At 44.1% G+C, this 24,626-nt stretch overlaps 1 protein-coding gene across 1 annotated transcript; it reads left to right on the top strand.

Annotated features, from left to right (window-relative positions):
* Window positions 1-1,933: 1,933 nt before the first annotated feature.
* Window positions 1,934-20,069, top strand: LOC102133357 (lysozyme-like protein 1). Its single transcript, XM_065520183.1, has 4 exons — window positions 1,934-2,132; window positions 2,643-2,801; window positions 17,416-17,494; window positions 19,922-20,069. The coding sequence occupies exons 1-4, from the start codon at window positions 1,994-1,996 to the stop codon at window positions 19,989-19,991; spliced, it is 447 nt and encodes a 148-aa protein (XP_065376255.1). The 5' UTR covers window positions 1,934-1,993; the 3' UTR covers window positions 19,992-20,069.
* The last annotated feature ends 4,557 nt before the right edge of the window (window positions 20,070-24,626 follow it).

Genomic DNA, 24,626 nt, shown 5'->3' with positions numbered 1-24,626 from the left:
CTAATTTTTGTGTATTTTGTAGTGACAGAGGTCTACCTTTGTTGCCCAGGCTGGTCTCAAATTCCTGGCTTCAAGCAATTTGCCCTCTTCACCCTCACAAAGTGCTGGGATTACCGTGCCTGGCCTAAGCTCTGCATCTTAAACCTTGTTTGTCTGTCCCTCACAGCTTAACACCATGCTGTACGCCACAGCCTGGCATGCTTTCTCTGAAAAGGACCAGATAATAATATGTTAGGCTTTGTGGTCCGTACAACCTCTAACACAGCTACTCAACTCTGCCACTGCAGCAGGAAATCAGCCACCAACAATATATTACCAAATGGGTGTAGCTATGTTTCAATAAAACTTTACATACAAAAGCAGACCTAATTTGCTGACCCTTGCTATTCACGTTTGTAATGTGTGTGCTCCTCATGAAACACAGTTCTTACCTTATTGCTTAGTCGCCTTAAAGCCCCGCTTGTTACTTGGTGCGGTGGCCTTGCTGTTGACTACTCATCCCTGTTTTGGGCCTAGCCTTTCAATCCAGCCCCAGGGAGAGAAACTAATGACTGGAGAAGTTTCTAGGCAAGTGCAGAAAATGACACGGGATGAACATATGTATGAACATCAAGTTCAGGATCCCGAGCAGGTGTCAGAAATTTCACTTCACCCCATCCCAGCAAGGCTGCTGTATTTGGGGAAGACATTCTTTTAAGAGAGGAGGATATTGTGGAAAATCAGTAGGCAGCAGGAGATGGCACTCTTGATCCTACTCCCATTTCAAATGCTTCCCTGGGGGCCTCTTTATTGCCCCTCTGCTCCCCCAGGTGCTTTCCTCCTTTCGTGAGCCATCGTCCTCCATCCCTCTTGCTCCCCAGTCAGGCGCCAGACTTTTAGGAGGCCCCCCAGAGCACTGGTGGTGAAGCCTAGCAAAGCAATGCATTTGCCATCTAAGATAAAACACTGATACTTTGGAAGCAACGCTCCCACATTTTGAATTGCATCAAGAAAATAAAATGAAAGATTAGGTGCTTAATCTTCACCCTTCAGTAAACCCCCAAACAATGAATCTTAAAGTTGTCCCTACAGGCCCACGAGTCTTTCATCTCTGGCTGAAATGGGATGTCTGTTTCTACACATCCAGTTGATCCTTGAACAAATGCAGGGGCCAGGGGTGCCAACCCCTGCTCAGTTGAAAATCTTGCACTTAACTTTTGACTCCCCAGAAGCTTGACAACTAATAACGTACTGCTGACGGGAAGCTTTATTGATAACATGAACAGCCAATCCACACATATTTTGTATGTTCTATGTCTATACTGGGTTCTTACAACAAAGTAAGCTAGAGAAAAGAAAATGTTATGAAGAAAATCGTAAGGAAGAGAAGATATATTTACTATTTGTAAATATTAACTATTTGTTAACAGTAAATATTTACTATTATATTATATTCACTATTTGTTAAGTGGAAGTGGATCATCATACAGGCCTTCATCCTGGTTGTCTTCACACTGAGCAGGCTGAGGTGGAGGAGGAGGAGGAGGGGTTGGTCTTGCTGTCTCAGGGGTGGCAGAGGCAGAAGAAAATTCAGGTATAAATGGACCCACGCAGTTCAAACCTATGTTGTTCAAGGGTCAGCAGTCTAGGGAATGTTTCACCCTTGTATTCTATTCTTTATTCATAGAATTCAAATAGAAATCCTGAAAATGCCCCCTGTGGTTTTTACCTGGAAGGTTATTTTTTTTTGTTTGCTTAACCCTGAGAACACAGCATTGACTTGAAAGTTACTGTATGGAAAAGCACTAAGGAAACAGCCTTCAGTCACATTCCTTCCCTGGACTGTAGAGTGGCCGGTTTTGCCTGATGGTGGCTCTGAATGACCAAAGTGACAGGCAGCATCTAGGCAGGGCTGTGCACAGTCACCGCCGCTGGATTTCAAAGATCCCGAATGAAGATCGTCTGACTGGGTCTCCTGCTCGTTGGCAGGTTCTGTCTCCAGCAGGCTCTGAGGATGAAGGCTGCGGGTATTCTGACCCTCATTGGCTGCCTGGTCACAGGCGCTGAGTCCAAAATCTACACGCGCTGCAAACTGGCAAAAATATTCTCGAGGGCTGGCCTGGACAACTACTGGGGCTTCAGCCTTGGAAACTGTGAGATTCTTTCTTTCCTCCTCTCTTTCTGTCTTGACCTCTCCCCTGAGATGTTAAAGTCCTGGCCACACTCCCCGCTGTGTCTTCCCAGCTAACCATGCTCTGCCCTCACCGCACCCAGGGCGGTGCTGCCAGCCTAACTGTGGCTCTCTGGGTCTCCTCTCCTTCCTCCCCGGCCCTCATTTCCTTATTCCTGGAGTCCTGCCCTTACAACACCAGCCAGGGAAGGGGAAAATAACGCCACCTCTGCTGGCATTGTGGGGAGTGGGGGGACCTGACTTTTGTTCTAGATTAGGCTCAGCCGCTGACTGGGTGTGCAGCTTCAGGTGTGCCATCCCAGCCCCCAATGTGCCCCCGGTGTGCCCCCTGGGTGCATACCTGCCCCACTCAGCCCCAAGGAGTATTGGGAGGAAGCAGTCAGGTAACAGGGATAAGGAAACTCACCCTCAGACCAGGCTTAGAGCAAACAATGCACTTTCTTTGCTGACATTTCTGGCTTTGCCCCTCCAGGGATCTGCATGGCATATTACGAGAGCGGCTACAACACCACCGCCCAGAGGGTCCTGGATGACGGCAGCATCGACTACGGCATCTTCCAGATCAACAGCTTCACGTGGTGCAGACATGGAAAGCTGCAGGAGAACAACCACTGCCACGTCGCTTGCTCAGGTGAGGCTCTGACTTTCAGCGATGCCATCCTGGGGACCAGGTGAGAAAGCCGACAGTGGGATCACCAACCACGTTTTGCTTTAACTAAAATTTGGAGTTCAGACTTGCAAAATAGGTCCGTTCCAGATTGGTAAATTATGCAACAGTTTCCAAGGTGACACTCAGGATCCTGCAGCTGACTTGTCCAAAGATGACTTATTCCTTGTAGGACAGTTTCATGAAGCCCTCCCCTAAAGCAGGGGGATGGACAGATGACCTTACTGCCCTTTCATGTATAGAGATATTTGATGTCTTCAGTAAGAAAAAAGAAGCTGCCTGACAGCTGCTTTCCATAAACAATTCACTCCAACGATGCAATATGTACCTCTCTGAACAGAATGAGAAGAATACTCTTTATATTTCTTTCTCTTTTCTTTTCTTCTCTCTCTCTCTTTTTTTTTTTTTTTTTTTTTTTTTTTTTTTTTTTTGAGACAGGGTCTCACTCTCTTGCCCAGGTGGTACATTCATAGCTCATTGCAGTCTTGACCTCCAGGACTCAAGCAACGTTCCCTCCTCTGGGTGGCTAGAATAACAGGCATATGCCCAACTATTTTTACTATTTTTTTGGTACAGACAGAGTCAGTCTGTGGGGTCTCGCTATGGGTTCTCACCCAGGCTGGTCTTGAACTCCTGGCCTAAGGTGTCGACTTCACTCTTGTACCTTACATGGCAAAAGGGACTTTGCGGATGTGAACAAGGATCTGAGCTTGAGCAAGAGAGATTATCCTGGGCAATGTAAGTGAAGCCAGTCTAATCCCATGAACCCTAGAAGGAGAGAATCTTGCCCAGCATACCGAGTCATTAAAACAGCATTGAATTCACTCAGAAAGGAAGTTAGGTTTCTATTGCTGCCCTAACAAATGACCCCAAACTTAGTGGCTTAAACACCACAAAATTTCCTTAGTTCTCTAGGCTGGAAGAGTGCCAAGGGATTCACAGGGCTGAAGTCAAGGTGCTGGCAGGTCTGTTTTCCTTTCTGGAGGTTCTGCAGGAAGATCCATGTCCTTGCTCATTTGGGATTTGGCAGAGTTCAGTCCCTTGTGAGTGTCGAACTGAGATCCCTGTTGCTTGCAGGTTGTCACCCAAGGGCCATTCCAGGCTTCTAGGGACCACTCACACTTGACTCATGGCCCCTTACTCCATCTTCACAGCCAGCAATGAGGGGTCAAGTCGCTCTCACACTTTGAATCTCTCCTCCTTCTTCTGTCATTGGATCCCTCCGTGACCACAGCTGGGCAAGATTCTCTGCTTCTAACAACTCATGCAAAGCCCCTTTTGCCATGTAAGGTACAAGAGTGAAGTCAGAGGGTAACCTTAGGCCAGGAGTTCAAGATCAGCCTGGGTGAGACCTCACGGCAAGACCCTACAGCCAGACTCTGTCTCCACAAAAAAATTAAAAATAGCCGGGCATATGCCTGTAGTTCTAGCCACCCAGAGTACATTTTCTGAGAACCAAGTTGTTAAATTTTTTACCTCCTATATCATAAAGAATCCTAACTGGAAGACAGAAAAAATGCAAACTGGGATATTGGAAGAGAATGTTAATAAAGACTGTACTTACAAAGATCTTATCAAATCATAGAAAAACCATGGCAATAGTGAAGTGAGGGATTAGGAACCCCTTGCCCAAAGAGGAGTGGAAAGAGAGCTGTGACCAGCACTGAGGTACAAAAGGTCTGCAGGGAGAGGTCTGCCTTCTAGGATCTGAGATCTTCCCTCAAGTAGGATCTGAGATCTTCCCTCAAGGGACGTGACTTGTGCTGAGTGACCTGACAGAAAAAAAGCTGGAAGATACTATATGTATATCCCAACCTCAGTGTCCTTTCTCTATTCCTTCCCTGCTGATGCCTACTCTTATTTAAACTCCTCCAGAAGTCAGAGGACATGGGAATCCATTGACGCCAACTGTGTGTGTCGGCCTCCGAGTGCACAGAGCATGGTGGAGAAAGGTAGAGAGTGGATCCGTCAGGGCAAAGATGAGATATTCAGCTCAGCTCCCATGCACCCTCTCTCACAAAACTATAGGAAAATGTGCTCCACCAAAAGGATAAACTAAAACAATGAAGAGGAAACACAGTTCAGGAAACAAGGGACTCGATAAGGGAGAAAGGCAAGAGGAATGCCCAGCCTGAGAGTGAAGGATGATCCCAGGATGAGCTTTTATTATAGATTTCTAGTTACATCTCATTAAGATCAGAGAATATGGTCTATAACAGCGGCCCCCAACCTTTTTGGCACCAGGGAACAGTTTGTGGAAGACAAATTTTCCGTGGACCAGGGGAAGGAGGATGGTTTCAGGATGATTCAAATGTATTACCCTTATTGTCCACTTTATTTCTATTATTATTACATTGCAATATATAAGGAATAATAATGCAACTCACCATAATGTAGAATCAGTGGGAGCCCTGAGCTTATTTTGCTGCAACTAGATAGTCGCATCTGGGGGTGATGGGAGACAGTGACAGATCATCAGGCATTAGATTCTCATAAGGAGCACTCAACCTAGATCCCTCACAAGTGAAACTCACAGTAGGGTTTGCACTCATATAAGAATCTAATGCTTAGCTGTTGATCTGGCAGGAGGTGGAGCCCAGGCAGTAATGTGGGAGATGTGGAGTGTCAGTAAATACAGATGAAGATTAACTCACTTGCCTGCTGCTCACTTCCCACTGTGAGGCCACAGACCCACATAGGTCTGTGATTCAGGGGTTGGAGATTCCAGGTCTATATGATTTGAAACTTTTACTATTTCTTTAACCTTGTTTTACAGCACAGCAAATGTGTCTTACGGTGGTTGTGCATTTGGAAAAAATGTGTATTTTATATTTGGTGTGGATGTTCTATAAATGATTGTTACATCCCTTCTGATTTTCTCACTTGTTCTATTATACAGTGAGAAATAGATATTGAAATTTGCAACTATCATTTTAGTTTTGCCTATTTCACCTTTCAGTCTTGTCCATTTTTGAAGCTTTGTTCTTAGGCAGATATTCTTTGAGGATTGTTATGTCCTTGTGGTGAACTGACTCTTTTATCACTGGAGTCAATGTTTCTCCTTAACTCTGGTGCTATTTCTCATCCAGAAATCTACTTTGTTTGATAGCAGTATAGCCCACTCTCACTTTCTTTGAGGAAATATTTGCATAGTATGTTTCTTTCCATCCTCTACTTTTAATCCATCTGTGTCTTTATATTTAAGGTGAATTTCTTATAGGTAACGTATAGGTATGTGTTGCTTTTATATCCATTCTGATAATTACTGTTTTCAGTAGGAGTGATTAAACCATAGGTCAGCAACTGTTTGCCTAAAGGGCCAAATGGTAAATATTTTAGGCTTTTCAGGCCATATGGTTTAGATTGCTACTACCCAACTATGACGTAGTGTGAAAGCAGCCATAGAAAGTATGTAAATGAATAGGCCTGGTTGTGTGCCAATAAGGCTTTATTTACAGAAATGGGGAGTTGGCCTGTGGGTTATGCCATGATTAGGCCATTTGCATTTAATGTGATTACTGATCTGGCTAGTTTTCTTTCTTTCTTTCTTTCTTTCTTTCTTTCTTTCTTTCTTTCTTTCTTTCTTTCTTTCTTTCTTTCTTTCTCTCTCTCTCTCTCTTTCTTTTTTTTTTTCTTTTTTTTTTTTTGATGGAGTCTTGCTCTGTCACCCAAGCTGGAGTACAGTGGCGTAATCTCGGCTCACTGCAACCTCTGCCTCCTGGGTTCAAGTGATTCTCCTGCCTCAGCCTCCTGAGTAGCTGAGACTACAGGCACATGCCACCACGCCCGGCTAATTTTTTGTATTTTTTTTAGTAGAGATGGGGTTTCACCGCATTAACCAGGATGGTCTTGATCTCCTGATCTTGCGATCTGCCCACCTTGGCCTCCCAAAGTGCTGGGATTACAGGCACGAGTCACTGCGCCCAGCTAATATGGGTAGCTTTAAATTACATCTTGCTATTTTGTTTTCTGTTTGTGCCATCTATTCTTGGTTCCATTTTTTCTGCCTTCTTTTGAATGTATTGAATATTTTTTAGTATTCTCTTTTATTTCTTCCATTGGTTTTTTAGCTATACTTCAATTTTGTTTTAGTTTTTAGTAGTTGCTTTAGGGTTTCCAATAGGCATCATTATCTTCTTACATCCTACCTTCAAATAACACACCACTTCACATGTAACATACGAGTTTCTTAACAGTATACTTCAGTTTTTCCTATTCCATCCTTTGTGCTGTGTTGTCATGCATTTTTCTTCTATATTGTATATCTCACAATGCATTTTTATAATTTTTTCTTTAAACAATTGTCTTTTAAATAAATTTCTAAATGAGAAAAAAGTTTTATAGTATTTATTACATACTTACTATTTCCAATACTCTTCATTCCTTTGGTGGATTTATTTGAGCAGACAGTTAATTGATATCATTTTCCTTCAGCCTAAAGAACTTTCTTTAACTTTGTTTTGTTTTAGAGTAGAGGCCCATTAGCAAGCATTCTGTCTGAAAATATCTCTGTTTATTTTGATTTTGAGGAATATTTTCTTTACATATAAAATTCTGGGCTGACAGTTCTTTTCCACCTCAAGTTGTTGTTTTGAGACAGGGTCGTGCTCTGTCCCAAAACAACATGTGAGTGTAGTGGCATGATCACAGCTCACTGCAGCCTTGACTTCCTGAACTCAAGCAATTCTCATGTCTCAGCCTCCTGAGCATCCGGGACCACAGGCACGTGCCACCGTGCCTGGCTGATTTAAAAAAAAAAAAATGTAGCGATGGGGTCTCGTCATGTTGCCCAGGCTGGTCTCAAACTCCTGGGCTCAGGCAATCCTCTCTCCTCAGCCTCCCAAAGAGCTGGGATTACAGTTGAGCCACCACACTTGGCTTCAAGTTTTTAAAGATATTCTGTTGCCTTCTGGCTTGCCTTGTGTATGATGGGAAACCAGTGATTTCCTTCTGTTTGTCCCCGGTATGTAATACGTCTTGTTTTTCTCTAGTTGTTTTTAAGATTTTCTCTTTGTCACTCATTTTCAGCAATTCGATGATGTGTGATATTTGTGTTTATCTTGCTTGGTATTCATTAACATTTTGTATCCCTGAGTTTATAATTTTCATTAAATGTGAAAACATTTCAGCCATTCTTTCTTCTAATGCTTTTCTTTTCTCCTTCAAGAATTCTAACGGCATGTATATTTGATCACTGATGCTGTCCCATTCATCATTGAGGTTCCTTGTTTTTTAGCCTTTTTCCCTCTCTGTGTTTTATTTTCAATAGCCTCCATTGTTACGTCTTCAAGTCTGCTGTTACTTTTTTTTTTTAATGCTAATCTATTAAACTTATTGATTGGATGTTCCTTTTCAGATACCATGTTTTTTATTTGGCATCATAATTTTTTGTATCTTTTATTTCATTTTATTCATGTTTCTCTTTAAGCCCTTGATATAAATAATCATATTTATAAGCAGTGCTTTAAATTTCTTATCTGCTAATGCAATCAACTGTCATTTCTGGGTCTTGCCCTTGACTGATCTTTCTCCTGGTATGTGTCACGTTTCCCTGCCTCTGCACAAGGAATCACTTTTTATTGAATACACACACAGTGTATGTGTTGATGGCTGTTGTGAGTCTTCAAGTCTTGTCTTCTTAGTTTAAAAGAATTTAAGGCCGGGCGCGGTGGCTCAAGCCTGTAATCCCAGCACTTTGGGAGGCCGAGACGGGCGGATCACAAGGTCAGGAGATCGAGACCATCCTGGCTAACCCGGTGAAACCCCGTCTCTACTAAAAAATACAAAAAACTAGCCGGGCGAGGTGGCGGGCGCCTGTAGTCCCATCTACTCGGGAGGCTGAGGCAGGAGAATGGCGTGAACCCGGGAGGCGGAGCTTGCAGTGAGCTGAAATCCGGCCACTGCACTCCAGCCTGGGTGACAGAGCGAGACTCCGTCTCAAAAAAAAAAAAAAAAAAAAAAGAATTTAAACAAGAGACACACAGCAAAGGAGATGTAGCATAAAGTAATTTATTGAGAAAGAGAAAGACTCTTTTGAAAGTTAGGCGCAGAATGGACAGTACACTCTGAGAGAGGGAGATTTCAGGTCTGGCGGCTCGTGAAGATGGGACAGCAAAGACCGGAGCAAGGGATGCTCCCTTTATGAGAATCTTCCATGGTTCTTCATAAGCGGGTAGGAAGAGGTGTTGCTAGTACGCATATTCTGGGCGGTCCTCTTGGTACATTTGTGTAGTAGCTGTACATGCTTGTTCATACATCTCATGTCTCATTAGCACCTTAAATCTCCACCCAGGGATGTGTTTTTTATTATTATAATGAGCAAGGGGTTAGTCTGAGGACAGGTAAAGTCAAAATGTGCATGTTCCCTACAGGGGAAATTCCCTTCTGGAGACAGCTTTGTTTGAATGAGCTGGCCTACATGCAGTGTGAATGCTGAGACTCATGGTGTTGACTGGACGATCACCACAGTTGCCATATCCCGCAGGTGTGGTTGCTTCCTTGCCTAATTATGGCGCCTCATATGCGACATTGTTGAGTGTCTAGATTATGTTGTCTTCCTTTAAGGAGGGTTGAATTTCTTTTGCCAACCAGTTAAGTTTATTCTGATCAGTTTAACCCTTTTAAGACTTGCTCTTAAACTTGGTTAGTGAAGTTCTGGATTAGTCTTTATGGTAGGGCTAGTTTAGTCCCACTACCAACGCATGACTATGCATCCAGTATCTCTTTTGTTTTTTTGGTTTTTTTTTTCTTTTTCCTTTTTTCTTTTTTTTGTTTTTTGATGCAGTTTTGGTCTTGTTGCCCAGGCTGGAGTGCAATGGTGTGATCTCAGCTCACTGCAACCTCTGCCTCCCAGGTTCAAGCGATTTTCCTGCCTCGGCCTCCCGAGTAGCTGGGATTACAGGCGTGCGCCCCCACGCCTGGCTTATTTTTTATTTTTAGTAGAGATGGGGTTTCTCCATGTTGTTCAGGCTGTTCTCAAAACTCCCAACCTCAGGTGATCTGCCTGCCTCAGGTTCCCAAAGTGTTGGGATTACAGGCATGAGCCACTTGACCGGCCTAGTTTCTCTTTTCAATGTGCTGAGGATTCAGCAAGGTCTAATACCTCGGGCTCGTCAAAAATCAAATGTCTTCCAGCCTTGCATGAGGTCCATAACTGCCCCGCTCCTGGCAGTAGTTGTTGGCCTAGCCCTGTGGAATTTTACCTATGCATACTCAGTTTGGCCTTCAGTCAACGACTGGGTGGAATCCCTTTGCAGATTTCTGCTGCTCTTCTTCTGGGTAGCTCCTGCCTCCCAGGTATTCTTCACAAAATCTGAGCTGCCTTGGCGTCTGATGTCTGTCTCCTCTTCTTAGATGGCCATCCCCTGCCTGGTTCTACCGCCCTGGTCTGCAGAGCTCCTCTGGGCAGAAAGTCATGGCAATCACAGGGTTCACTGTATTTTTTTCTCTCTCAAAGACCATGATCCTGCATTGCCAGTTGTCCGATGTCTGAAAACAATTTTTCATTTATTTTGTCTAGTTTTCTAGTTGTTTACAGTGGGAAATCTCTGACTCCATCATGGTCATGTTTGACTTTAAATGCAGATTACTAATTTAATATTGTTCAGTTTCATTCCAATTAAGGACATCTGGGGCAAGGGTCTATCTGCAAGACAATCTTAGATTCTAAGAAATTAAAGTGTTAGAAGGTTCATGGTCAGAGGTAAAATGACACTCATATCTGTTTTCTTATCATAAAGAGCATGGCATTTTCAGGGATAGCTTTAAAATAGAAAACAAGATGTTTGTTCTATATAGTAACCACCCTCCATGGCAGGCTTCCCTTAGCCTCAGGTCAGAGAGGCTTTTATTAGAACAATGTCATTGTGTCCCACATATTATAGAATTAGCGACATTTTGTCATGGGAACCTGAAAAAAAGAGCATTAGGATGTGTATACAAGGTATGTGATGTTATATGCACGTACAGTATAGATACACTTCATGCTCATTTTCTTTTCTTTTCTTTTTAAATAGAGACGGGGGTTTCGCCATATTGCCCAGGCTGGTCTTGAACTCCTGGGCTCAAGCGATCCTCCCACCGCGACCTCCCAAAGTGCTGGGATTACAAGCTTGAGCCACTGCACCCAGCCCGTGCCCATTTTCTGAAGCTAGACAATCTCCTCACTCTCACTCCACATTGTATTCCTAAAATTCCTGCCTACTTTCCCTAAACTATTTGGAGAGAAAGTTGATGATATATTTGTATATTTAAAGCATACATAAGAACACACATTCATATACCTACACATATACACACACACAGTGCACAAAATTTCTGATGTAATGACAGTATTTTCCCCTGACAGCACAGATTTTGTTAAAATAAGAGCATTTCAGGAAAAAAATGATTACTGACTCTCTATCTAGTCTAGTGCACTTATATTAATCTTATTTCTCATCGCCCTGGTATCTGAATTGGCCTTCGTCACCTCACGGGGGAAAGAGATGAACATCGAGGGCGTGGTGGCTGCTAGATTTCACTTGGGAGGCAGGAGGATGCTGAGGAGAGACAGAGATACTTAGAAGTAGAACTAACATAACTGAAAATAGGACTGAAGCTCTTTTTGTGTTGATTGTTGCTGTTTTCTGTTGGATGTGGAAGAATAAACGATTCTTTGCTGTTCAATGTAACCCTTTCCTTACTCATGTTTGACTGGACAGAATTGTCTATTTAAAGTAAATTGAGCAAAACAATTCTTGGCAGGAATCTTCATTTGAAAAGTGCCATCTTAACTCATGTCTGCCCCTCTGCGGCTATTTCTTGTAAAAGTAGCTCAGAGCTATGTAGCGTTCTTGATTTCCCACCACCCACCTTCTCTAATACGTTTTCAGTTTTTCATTTTTTTTTTTTTTTTTTTGACACAGTCTCGTTCTGTCACCCAGGCTGGAGTGCGGTGGCACAATCTCAGCTCACTGCAACCTCCGTCTCCCAGGTTCAAGCAATTCTTGTGCCTCAGCCTCCCGAGTAGCTGGAATTACAGGCGTGTGCCACCATGGCCAGCTAATTTTTGTATTTTTAGTAGAGACAGGGTTTTGCTATGTTGGCCAGGCTGTTCTCAAACTCCTGACCTCAAGTAATCTGCCTGCCTCAGCCTCCCAAAGTGCTGGGATTACAGGTGTGAGCCACCGCACCCGGTCAACATACTTTTCTAAACAAATTTAGTCATGTCCAACGAGTACTTTCAAAACATCCCAATTGTGCAACAAAACGCTCTAACAACGTAGGAGGGGACAAGCAACTGTACGCGGTGTGCGCTTCCTGGTCCTACATGGCCTGACCCTTTCAGGAATCCTTACAGGGCATTGCCAGCCAAGCTAACTGCCCTGCCCCCAGTACAAATGTGCTCTTTCTGTACATGCCTGGGATGACCTCCAATCCTAGAATAGTAGAATGTGATCTGCTTCCTCCTCACTGCGTCCCTCCAACCCCTAGAGACAGCCCCAAACCCACGTCTCCCAGGAAATATGCTAGACCACTTCCAAACACAAACCAGTGTCTCAGCACTTATCAAGCGCTTATGCACCCGAGATAAAGTGTCTCTAAGTAATTTGAACATATATCAAGGTACCAAATGCTTAAGTTTGGATAACCTCATAGGTAAATAATTACTGGAAAAAATAAAAGTATACTTTTATCATCAACTTTATTACTATATAGTGTTTTATGAGCAGGAATCTTACTTAAGTGGCCTCTGTTGGAAGAAGGAATCAGAGGAAAACAGAATTTAAGCCCTCTATGGGAATACAGGCTCATTAACTGGGTGTGCGACCCCAGTTTATAGGGATCAAATGGTACCCACAGAAATGGTGGTTCTGAGGACTGATGGAGATTTTGCGTGAAGAGATTTGACATGTGCCTGACATAGAGTAGGATTTCAATAAAGTATTAGCTAGTGGTAATAGCTATTATTATTCTAAATATTTATATCTCAAGAAGATAGGCAAAAGACTTTTTTTGTTGTTTGTTTGTTTTTTTGAGATGGAGTCTCACTCTGTTGCCCAGGCTGGAGTGCAGTGACTCGATCTCGGCTCACTGCAACCTAGGCCTCCCGGATTCAAGTGATTCTCCTGCCTCAGCCTCCCTAGTAGCTGGGACTACAGGCACGTACCACCACGCCCAGCTAATTTTTCATATTTTTAGTAGAGATGGGGTTTCACTGTGTGAGCCAGGATGGTCTCCATCTCCTGACCTCATGATCCGCCCTCCTCGGCCTCCCAAAGTGCTGGGATTACAGGCGTAAGCCACGGCGCCCGGCTGGCAAAAGGCTTTTATAAGCTGATATGGCTTTAGTTTTCACTGTAGAACTATAAACCAAATGCTAGCGAATTTGCACATGTTGTTTCAATTGCTCTTATAGATGATGTATTTTGTTAGTTTTTCTCCTGGTTAATAGAATTTTGTTTTAAATAAAAATTAAGCCACATTTAGAATAAATTTGCTTAAAAGAAATCTATCACTACATTTATCTTCTAGTGAAGCCTAACTGAGAAAGCCAAAAATTAGCAACTCAAGGAAATAGCAGGCTCAAGGAAAAATTCCACCTTCAACTGAGTTAATAGAATAATTTGGAATTACAATGCTTTATTGAAAGCAACATTTTATGCTAACATTATTTTTGGTTATTTTTCTGGTAATAAAAGTAGTACATTTATATTGTAAACACTTTCAGGCCAGGCGCGGTGGCTCAAGCCTGTAATCCCAGCACTTTGGGAGGCCGAGACGGGCGGATCACGAGGTCAGGAGATCGAGACCATCCTGGCTAACACGGTGAAACCCCGTCTCTACTAAAAAATACAAAAAAAAAACTAGCCGGGCGAGGTGGCGGGCGCCTGTAGTCCCGGCTACTCGGGAGGCTGAGGCAGGAGAATGGCGGGAACCCGGGAGGCGGAGCTTGCAGTGAGCTGAGATCCGGCCACAGCACTCCAGCCTGGGTGACAGAGCGAGACTCCGTCTCAAAAAAAAAAAAAAAAAAAAAAAAACTTTTAGAAGATACACAGTAAAGATTTAAAAGTATTGGTGAACCCACAGTTAAGAGTCAATCTTTCTTAAACTACTCGTGAACTAATGACTATCTTTTTTTTCTAAACGAGTGCTGTCTAACAGAACTTTCCATGATGATGAAAATGTCTTCCATCTGTGCTGTGAAACATGAGAACCACTAGCCATGAATGGTTATAAAGTATCTGAAACGTAGCTAGAACAAATAAGGAACTACAGTTTTAATTGTGTTTAATGTTAATTACAATTCTTTTTTTTAACATTTTTTTCAGATTTATTGAGGTATAACTGACAAATCAAAATTGTATACATTTAAAGTAAATAACATAATTTGATATATTTATAAATTGTGAAATGATCACTACAGTCGAGTTTAACATCACCTCACATAGTTACTGTGTGTGCATGTGTGTGTGTATGAGAGAGAGAGAGAGAGAGAACACTTAAGATTTACTCTCAGCAAATTTCAAGTGAGCAGTACAGTATAATTAACTATGATAACCATAGCATACATTAGATGCGCAGACTTTCCTCACCTTATAACTGAAAGTTTGGACCCTTCCATCAGTATCTCCCCATTTTCCTCACCAGCCACTGTTCTACTGTCTGCTTTTATGAGTTCAACTTTTGTAGATTTTGCATATGCATGAAATCATGTGGTATTTGTCTTTCTTTTTTTTTTTTTTTTTTTTTTGAGACAGAGTCTCGCTCTGTTGCCCAGGCTGGAGGGCAGTGGCCGAATCTCAGCTCACTGCAAGCTCCGCCTCCTGGGTTCACACCATTCTCCTGCCTCAGCCTCCCGAGTAGCTGGGACTACAGGCACCCGCCACCTCACCCGCCTAGTTTTTTGTATTTTTTTAGTAGAGACGGGGTTTCACTGTGTTAGCCAGGATGGTCTCGATCTCCTGACCTCGTGATCCATCTGTCTCGGCCTCCCAAAGTGCTGGGATTACAGGTATTTGTCTTTCTATGTCTCACTTCCTTCACTTAGCATGATGTCCTTCCGTTCATCCATGTTATTGCAAATGTCAGCATTTCCTTCTTTTCCAAGACTGAATACTACTCCACTCTCTATACAGACATATTTTTATCCATTCATCTGTCAATAACTATAATTTTAATTTAAATTATCACACGTTGCTAATGCCTGCCATATTGGACAGTACAGCTCTTGATGGATATTTTTATGATATTGGGAACTTAACATTGCATTGGGAGCATTTCTCCATATTATTAAATATCCTGGGAAAACAATTCAAGTGGCCCTTTATTTTATTAAATGAAGGTATTATGATTAATTTGAATATCACTGATTATGAAGCAATTAGATTTTTTCATTATAACTCTTATAAATAAAGCTATAATAAACCACTTTGTAAAGAAATATTTGTCTAGCCTCAAGACTATTTCTTTAGGATAGATCTGGAGAGAGAAATTATTAGGTAAAAGGATAAAAACCTCTTTAAGGCTCTGAACGCATGCTGCTATGTTGGTTTTCCGAGAGGTTGAATTCATTATACTCCCACCAGCAAGTATCCAGAGAACTTGCCTCTCTGTGTCCTTGTCAACATCAAGCATTACCCAATTCTCTTAAAAAAAAAAAACTTTGTGTAATTGACAAGCAGAAATGAGATCAACTGGTTTGAGTATTTTTGTCCTTGGTTGGTGGTTGTGGTGGTCATGGAGATGGGCCTCCCAGATCCCCTGCTAAGGGAAGACATGCCGCCCCTGCTGCAGTTGTGTGATGAGCAGACAGTACCTGCCACCTGCTTCAGGATCAGCCTCAGGTGCAGGTTGCTCCCTTCCGGGGTGGCCCACACCCAGTGGGCTCACTTGAAATTTAAAGTAAATAACATAATTTGATATATTCATAAATTGTGAAATGATCACTACAGTCGAGTTTAACATCACCTCCCACAGTTACTGTGCGTGCATGTGTGTGTGTATGAGAGCGAGAGAGAGAGAGAGAGAGAGAGAAAACACTTAAGATTTACTCTCAGCAAATTTCAAGTGAGCAGAGGCACAGGCATGCGAACCTGGCAGATGGGCAGTGCTCACTCGGGAGCTCATGGCTGGGCTGCCCGAGGAATTGCTGGGTCTGCATCACATATGGACATCTGTCTGCCCATCCTGCTTCCCCCCCCCCCCCATCCCATTCCTTTCATAGGTGTGGATTGCTGAAAATTTCTGGCATCTCAAACCCATCTCAGCATCAGCTCCTGGAGGACTCAACTTGCAGAAGAAGTAATGTTGAACTATGTTTTACTTATTTGCCTTTTTCTGTCATGTTTGTGTTGAGGATCTTGAGGCCGCTTCTAAGCAAGCAGGAAAGAGTGTGGATATCAACGAATACATTTCAATTCAAAGATTTGTTATGTCTGAAGCAATAGAAAAAATAAAAGATGGCGGGGTGTGGTGGCTCATGCCTGTAATCCCAGCACTTTGGGAGGCCAAAGCCAGAGGATTGCTTGAGCCCAAGGGTTTGAGACTAGCCTGGGCATCATGGTGAAACCTTGTCTCTACAAAAATAAAAATAAAAAATGGTCAGGCACGGTGGTGCACACCTGTATTCCCAGCTACTTTGAAGGCTGAGGTGGAAGGATTGCTTGAGGCCAGGAGGTTGAGGCTGCAGTGAGCATAACAGCTTGGTTTACACCACTGCACTCCAACTCGGGTGACAGAATGAGATTCTGTCTCAAAAAGAAAACAGAAAAGGGAAAGTAATAAAGACAAAAACTCACATATTTGATTTAAAACTTAAAACTTTCTGCACACGAAAAACACTCTGGATAAAAATTTTTTAAGACACAAACTGAAAAATGACAATAGACAAAAGTTTAACGTTTACCTGTGAAGACACCTTACATGTCAAACTGACTCAAATACAAAAAAACACTGTACTATCCTGTCTTATGTGTCTTTTTTTTTTTCTTAAGACAGAGTCTCACTCTGTTCCCCAGGCTGGAGTGCAGTGATGTGAACACAGCTCATTTCAGTTTTGACCTCCTGGGTTCAAGTGATTCTCCCACCTCAGACTCCCGAGTAGCTGGGACCACAGGTGTGTCCCATCACACTAGGCTAATTTTTTTTTTTTTATGTTTTGTAGAGATGGGATCTTGCTATGTTGCCCAGACTGGACTCAAACTCTTGGCCTCAAGGGATCCTCCTACCTCAGCCTTCCAAAATGCTGGGATTGCAGGTCTGAGCCACCACGCCTGGCTTGCACCTATTTCTTTAGGACATAAAGAACATTTTCACATGGCAACTTCTCTAAACACATTTCCAAAAACTCTGCAGGATTGGGCTCTTCCTCTGAAACGTCAGGTAGTGCAAGATGAAGATGGTCTTAAAACAAAAACACAGTTCTTTTCATTATGAAGCAGCTTAACAATAATGAGACTGTGGCTTTGCAGGGAAAATTATAGTTCTTCCAACCTTCCCATTCCAAAAAGACTGAGAAAAGTGAAGTAAACTTCAGTTGGGGTCCCTCTCCAACAACAAAGTCTCACCAAACCCTGATGTCGTCTCTCTCTTACAGCCTTGATCACTGATGACCTCACAGACGCGATTATCTGTGCCAGGAAAATTGTTAAAGAGACACGAGGAATGAACTATTGGTAAGGGTCTTTCCTTGGGAGACTTTGGCCATCATGGGCAAAACCTAGTGTGTGTACTCATCACAGCTGTGGTAGAACTGACAAAGTCACCTCTGCAGAGTGGTGCAACCAATGGAACGAGATCTTGTTTCTATTCTCCTCCATCGGTGTGCGGGTGTGCAGTGAACACAGTAGTACATAAAAGCGGAGAGGAGAGATGGTGTGTCCGGAATTGGTGGGTTCTCGTTCTCACTGACTTCAAGAATGAAGCTTCGGATCCTCGCGTTGAGTGTTACAGTTCTTAAAAGATGGTGTGTCCGAAGTTTGTTTCTTCTGATGTTCGGATGTGTTCGGAGTTTCTTCCTTCTGGTGGGTTTGTGGTCTCGCTGGCTTCAGGAGTGAAGCTGCAGACCTTTGCGGTGAGTGTCACAGCTCTTAAGGCAGCGCATCCAGAGTTGTTCGTTCTTCCCGTTCAGAGTTGTTTGTTTCTCCCGGTGGGTTCGTGGTCTCCCCGGCCTCAGGAGTGAAGCTCCAGACCTTCGCGGTGAGTGTTACAGCTCATAACCACCCAAAGAGTGAGCAGCAGCAACATTTACTGCAAAGAGCCAAGGAACAAGGCTGCTACAACTAGAAGGGCACCCGAGAGGGTTGCTGCTGCTGGCTCTGGCAGCCTGCTTTTATTCCCTTATCTGACCCCACCCACCCACATCCTGCTGATTGGCCTATTTTACAGAGGGCCGATTGGTTCATTTTACAGAGAGCTGATTGATCCATTTTACAGAGTGCTGATCGGTCCATTTTACAGAGGGCTGATTGGTCCGTTTTGACAGGGTGCTGATTGGTGTGTTTACAAACCTTGAACTAGACACAGAGTGCTGATTGGTGCATTTACAATCCTTCAGCTAGACACAAAAGTTCTCGAAGTCCCCATAGAATTAGCTAGACACAGAGCACTGATTGGTGCGTTTACAAACCTTAAGCTAGACACAGAGTGCTGATTGGTGCATTTACAAACCTTGAGTTAGACACAAGGTGGTGATTGGTGCGTTTACAAACCTTCAGCTAGACACATAGTGCTGATTGGTGCATTTACAAACCTTCAGCTAGACATAAAAGGTCTCCAAGTCCCCACCAGATTAGCTAGATACAGAGTGCTGATTGGTGCATTTGCAATCCTCCAGCTAGACATAAAAGTTCTCCAAATCCCCACCTGATTCAGGAACCCAGCTGGCTTTGCCTGGTAGATCCCATGCAGGGCCAGGAGTGGAGCTGCCCACCAGCCTCCTAAAGGGTGCCTGCACTCCTCAGCCCTTGGGCGGTAGATGGGGAGTGTTGAGGAACAGGGGGCGGTGCCTGTCCGAGAGGCTCGGTGCCTGTCGGGGGCGGGGGGGTGGGGTGCCAGGCATGGTGGGCTGCAGGTCCTGAGCCCTGCCCCACAGGGAGGCAGCTGAGGACCTGCAAGAATTTGAGCATGGTGCAGGTGGGCAGGCAGTGCTGGGGGACACAGCACCCCTTCAGCAGCTGCTGGCTGGGGTGCTAAGCCTCTCATTGCCCGGTGCAGCAGTGCTGGCCAGCCGCTCCGAGTGCAGGGCCCACCGGCCGAGTGCCGGGCCTGCCAACCCCATGCCCACTGTGAAATCATGCTGGCCAGCAGGCGCCAGGTGCAGCCTGGGTTCCCGCCCGCGCCTCTTCTTCCGCATCTCCCTGCAAGCAGAGGGAGCCAGCTCTGGCCTCAGCCAGCCCAGAGAGGGGCTCCCACACTGCAGCAGTGGGCTTTAGGGCTCCTCAAGCATAGCCAGAGCGGATGCCGAGGTCGAGGAGGAACAAGGGCTGCTAGCACATTGTCACCTCTCAATGGGATTGGGTTAAGACAATTTGCAATTGTTTTTCTTACGAATGTATTCCAAACAATGGAAAAAGGTATTTTTCTAAAGTGACTTGGAAAGGGTCAATTGAGTCAATTTGAGAGAGGAAAATAAAAAAAAACATGAGTTTGCTCTAGATTTGGATAAGATTTTGAGGGTTACAGCAACATTTTGCATGGAAAGAAAATGAGCAGCAGCGAGAGGAAAGTAAATCATGGTAACTCAGCAGAAAGCATCCCCAGGATTGAGCCTGGGTCCTTGCATTACCTGCTGCTGTGTTCTGGTGAACTTTGCCAGCCGGCCACCCACTCAGAGAACCCGAATTTTCAGAGATGTGGGTATGTAATGAAATGATCCCTCCTTACAAAAGTCGATTGCTTGTTGCTGAAGCTAACAATGGCTAGGAGAAAACCAGGAGAGAAAAGTCTGAACAAGGCAAAATGCGTCTTTGAATCTCAGAAGCAAATGAAACCCAACCCAGGGTTCTGCTGGCGATTTTGGTTAATTTTTGTAGGCTTTGAACCTAAGACGATTTGGATTGTCATGCTTCTTTCTGCTGCTCTTGCTTCCCTGTTGTCCTCAGGCAAGGGTGGAAGAAACACTGTGAGGGGAGAGACCTGTCCGACTGGAAAAAAGGCTGTGAGGTTTCCTAAACTGGAACTGAACCCAGGATGCTTTGCAGCAACGCCCTAGGATTTGCAGTGAATGTCCAAATGCCTTTGTTATCTTGTTCCGTTTCCTCCCAATATTCCTTCTCAAACTTGGAGAGGTCAAACTAAGCTATATTTTTAAGAAAATAAATATTTTCATTTAAATGTTTTCACTCTGACTCGATTCCCTTTTCTTCTTTCTCTCTCTCTTCTTTCTCTTCTTTCTCTCCCTCCCTTCCTTCCCTCCCTCCCTTCCTTCCTTCCTTCCTTCCTTCCTTCCTTCCTTCCTTCCTTCCTTCCTTCCTTCCTTCCTTCCTCCCTCCCTCCCTCCCTCCCTCCCTCGCTCCCTTCCTTCCTTCGTTCCTTCCTTCCTTCCTTCTTTCCTTCCTTTCTTTTTTTCAGAGTCTTGTGCTCTGTTCCCCAGGCTGGAGTGCAGTGCTGCGATCTCAGACCACTGCAACCTCCACCTCCCAGGTTCAAGTGATTCTTGTGCCTCAGCCTCCCGAGTAGCTGGGATTGCATGCATATGCCACCACATCCAGCTAATTTTTAGTACTTTTTTAGTGTAGACAGGGTTTCGCCATGTTACCCAGCCTGGTTTCCAACTCCTGAGCTCAATGTGATCTGCCTACCTTGGCCTCCCAAAGACCTGGGATTACAGGTGTGAGCCACCACACCCCGCCCTGACTCAGTTTCAATAATGTCATAATGGCATCATGTTAAGACTTTTAAAATTGCCTCCAAAATGCTCTAGCCCTGGAGGACAAACTTCCCTTCTTCATTGTAGGGAGTGCTGGTTCCTGTGGCCATTCGAAACAAGACTCATTCAAAAACAACACTCCCTCATCTTCAAGGCCATCCTCAGAAACAGGACGCATGCAGAAGGGTGAGGTTAAGAGCTAGGAGGACCTGAGAGGCGGAGCCCCCTTAAGAGTACCCCAGAAGGACCATCTATGCATGCATACGCACAAGTCTAGACACCATTTGTCTACCTACACTCACTCAAGAGATGTGGAGAGACAGGGCAATGAGATTCATGGTTTGATGATTAAAATTCTCATAAAGGTTTTTAGTTGTATTTTCTGTATTTTGTATTCTGCATTTTCCAAGTTTTCCATGACATCTTGCCATTAAAGAAAACCGTCCTCTTTTTTCCAGAAAAAATAAATAAATAGGACTCCCAGTGAGGCACAGTGGTTCACGCTTTTAATCCCAACAATTTGGGAGGCCAAGGTGGGAGGATTGCTTGAGGCCAGGAGTTTAAGACAAGCCTGGACAACAATAGCAAGACTCTGTCTCTACAACAATTTTTTTAAGCCCTGCATGCATTAGGTATTTGTCCTAATGCTCTCCCTCCCCTTTCCCCCAACCCCCACAACAGGCCCCGGTGTGTGATGTTCTGCTCCCAGTGTCCATGTGTTCTCATTGTTCAACTGCCACTTATGAGTGAGAACAAGAGGTGTTTGGTTTTCTGTTATTGCGTTAGTTTGCTGAGCATGATGGTTTCCAGCTTCATCCATGTCCCTGCAAAGGACATGAACACATCCTTTTTTATGGCTGCAACAATTTATTTTTAAATTGCAGCTTTTACCCCAAGTCCTGCTGGAAAGTCTAATAGGACAAAATAGATAAAATTGCAGCTCTTATCCCCAACATCCAGAGAGTTCTCCATGTTATTCCAACTTCTACTTACATCAAGCTGTTCAAACCTGGCCAAGGATGGCTTTAAATGTGGCCCAACACAAATTAGTAGACTTTCTTAAAACATTATGAGATGTGTTTGTGTGTTTTTTTTTTTTTTTTTTAGCACATCAGGTATTGTTAGTGTTCATGTATTTTATGGGTGGCTTAAGACAATTCTTCTTCCAATGTGGCCCAGGGAAGTCAAAAGATTGGATACCTCTGATTGGAAAACTGACTCCAAAAATAAGTGCTTCAAAATTCGAGATGAAAGAGCATTCGGGGCCCTACCATTAGACTCATCTATCTTTTTGCAAAACTCATAAAGTTTCTAAGCATGCAATCCTACTCTTCCCCCATGTTTGATTTATTTCCCTAAATAATAATTTATGGTGAAAATGCATTTTCCCAGATAATTTTCCATAAATAATGCCTTCAGAAATTCAAGAGGAAATGAATACTTCTATGCCTGAGTTATCTTTATTTAACAAAAGTATATTTTAGAAAAACCAACACTCATATTCCCCTTTATAGTTTCCAAGATATTTGGAAATAGATTTTCATTTACTACTCATGGCCACATTATCTGCTGGTTACCAGGTACACTGAGCAGACTGTTGGGTATTAGGTTATAGTAACTGGCTTATGTGGGGACATGTTTTCTGTGGGGACTCAGCTCTGCCTGATTCTTGGGACACCCCCTGCTATCCCCAGCATCTGGCTCTTTGTATCCCAACTTGCTCCCTGTTGTTTGTTCCTTGATGCTTTCTGGTCTGGCCTGCGATTTTCTCTAGATGCCTTTTATACCAAGTATATCATTTCTCTGTAGATGTCCTTGCTCTTGGTTTTTCCCAAACTTGGAGGTTGTGCTGCTCCCCTGCAGCCTATTCAAGCCTGGCCCAGCCAACATGAATCTCCCTGCTCCTCTAACCTCCTAAAGCTCTTGCCTCTGAACTCATGGCAGGTGTGTGCTATAGGATTAGGTCACTGGGAATTGGTATCCTCATCCAGCCTGTAAGCTCCTTAAGGCCTGGACCATGTCTTTCACTGTTATATTGTCCACAGTCCTTTCTGCAGTGCTAAATGCATAATAGTTAACATTCAAAAATATTAGGTGTTGACCAGGCACAATGACTCAAGCTCGTAATCCTAAAACTATAGGAGGCCAAGGCAGGAGGATCAGTTGATCCAGGAATTGGAGACCAGCCTGGGCAGCATAGTGAGACCCCATCTCTACAAAAAGTACAAAGATTAGCTGGATGTGGTGGTGCACACCTGTAGTCCCAGCTACTCAGGAGGCTGAGATGGGAGGATCAGTTCAGCCCAGGAATTTCAGGCGTCAGTGAACTATGATCGAGCCACTGCACTCCAGCCTGGATGACAGAGTAAGGCCCTGTCTCTTAAAAAAATTAATAAAAAAATTCGATGTTGGTTTTTTGTACCACTGGACACATGTGGAATCACAGACGGAATACAAATAAGACCTTGCATTTAGAACATTTTTGTTTTCAAATCAGGTTCATGTTTATTATTTCATATGCTTCTCATAACAACCTTGGGATATAGGGGAATGTAACCTTCACTCCATATACATGTCCCTGAGATACAGAAGGGGTACCTATTGCCCAGGGGCCACAGTGCCACAGCAGAGAATCCAAGAGGCCCCTGCTGCCGTGCGGGGATCTTCAGAACTCAGTGATAACGTGTCCTCGTTCCTTTACGAACAGGAAGTGCCAGAGTCCTTCACCTGTGTTCCACACAGCCACTGTGCTATATTGTGTCTCAAATATAGCACAAACCCTAAGCTAGCCCATGAAAGATTTGCAGGAACAATTTAATCTCTTCGAGGTGAATTTCAAAAACAGAGACTTTATCAAGAAACCCAGAAAGATTTTCTCTGTGTCTCCAAAATAGAAGGAAAATGATCTAGATACCTAAAATTGAAATTCCCAATAAACAACAGTTACTTTTTCCAACGAGAAAACAATTACATTTTTTGATTTAAAAAGTGTAAGGGCCACACGTGGTGGCTCATGCCTGTAACCCCAGCACTTGGGGAGGCTGAGTCTGGAGGATTGCTTGAGCCCAGGAGGTGGAGACCAGCCTGGGCAACAGAGTGAGATCCCATCTCTTTTTTTTTTTTTTTTTTTTTTTTTTGAGGCGGAGTCTCGCTCTGTCGCCCAGGCTGGAGTGCAGTGGCGCGATCTCGGCTCACTGCAAGCTCCGCCTCCCGGGTTCCCGCCATTCTCCTGCCTCAGCCTCCCGAGTAGCTGGGACTACAGGCGCCGCCACCACGCCCGGCTAATTTTTTTTTGTATTTTTAGTGGAGACGGGGTTTCATTGTGTTAGCCAGGATGGTCTCGATCTCCTGACCTCGTGATCTGCCCGTCTCGGCCTCCCAAAGTGCTGGGATTACAGGCTTGAGCCACCGCGCCCGGCCCGAGATCCCATCTCTATGAAAAATTTTTGAAATTAACCAAGTGTGGTGGTACACGCCTGTAGTCCCAACTATTTGGGAGGCTGAAGTGGGAGGATTACTTCAGCTTGGGAGGTTGAGGCTGCAATGAGCTGTAATTATACCACTGCCCTCTAGTCTGGCTGGGCAACACAGCAAGATATGTAGGCTAATTAGCCCACTCCAGGCCCACTCAGCCTCCTGGCGACGTTTCTACAGGGTATCGGGTTTCGTCTATAGTGCTTCTGTCTTGAAGGGTCCGACTGCTTGAGGATGGACATTGCCATCCGCCAGGGCTCAGGCTGAGAGCAGTTCTTTACACGCAGTGATGTCTGAGGATAGAAATTCACACATCTGGCTTGCAAAAAAGCCACAGCCAGGGAGAGCTTAGGATCCCAATCTGGGAGGAATCCTTGGTGTAATAGAAGCTTTGGGAGCAACATGAGGCTCCTTGAGGGCCAGGAAGGCAGCTTCACAGCACTCTGCCTTGAACAGGTGATTCT

The sequence above is a fragment of the Macaca fascicularis genome, chromosome 9 (genome assembly GCF_037993035.2).
Source record: "Macaca fascicularis isolate 582-1 chromosome 9, T2T-MFA8v1.1".
NCBI lineage: Eukaryota > Metazoa > Chordata > Mammalia > Primates > Cercopithecidae > Macaca > Macaca fascicularis.
The sequence above is the reverse complement of the archived record's forward strand: the minus strand, read 5'-3'. Positions and strand labels throughout refer to the sequence as shown.

Coding starts and splice junctions, on each gene's coding strand:
- LOC102133357 (XM_065520183.1), top strand. CDS start 1,994: ATGAAGGCTGCGGGTATTCTGACCCTCATTGGCTGCCTGGTCACAGGC. Junction 2,133..2,642: donor GGGCTTCAGCCTTGGAAACT/GTGAGATTCTTT, acceptor TTGCCCCTCCAG/GGATCTGCATGGCATATTAC. Junction 2,802..17,415: donor CTGCCACGTCGCTTGCTCAG/GTGAGGCTCTGA, acceptor TCTCTCTTACAG/CCTTGATCACTGATGACCTC.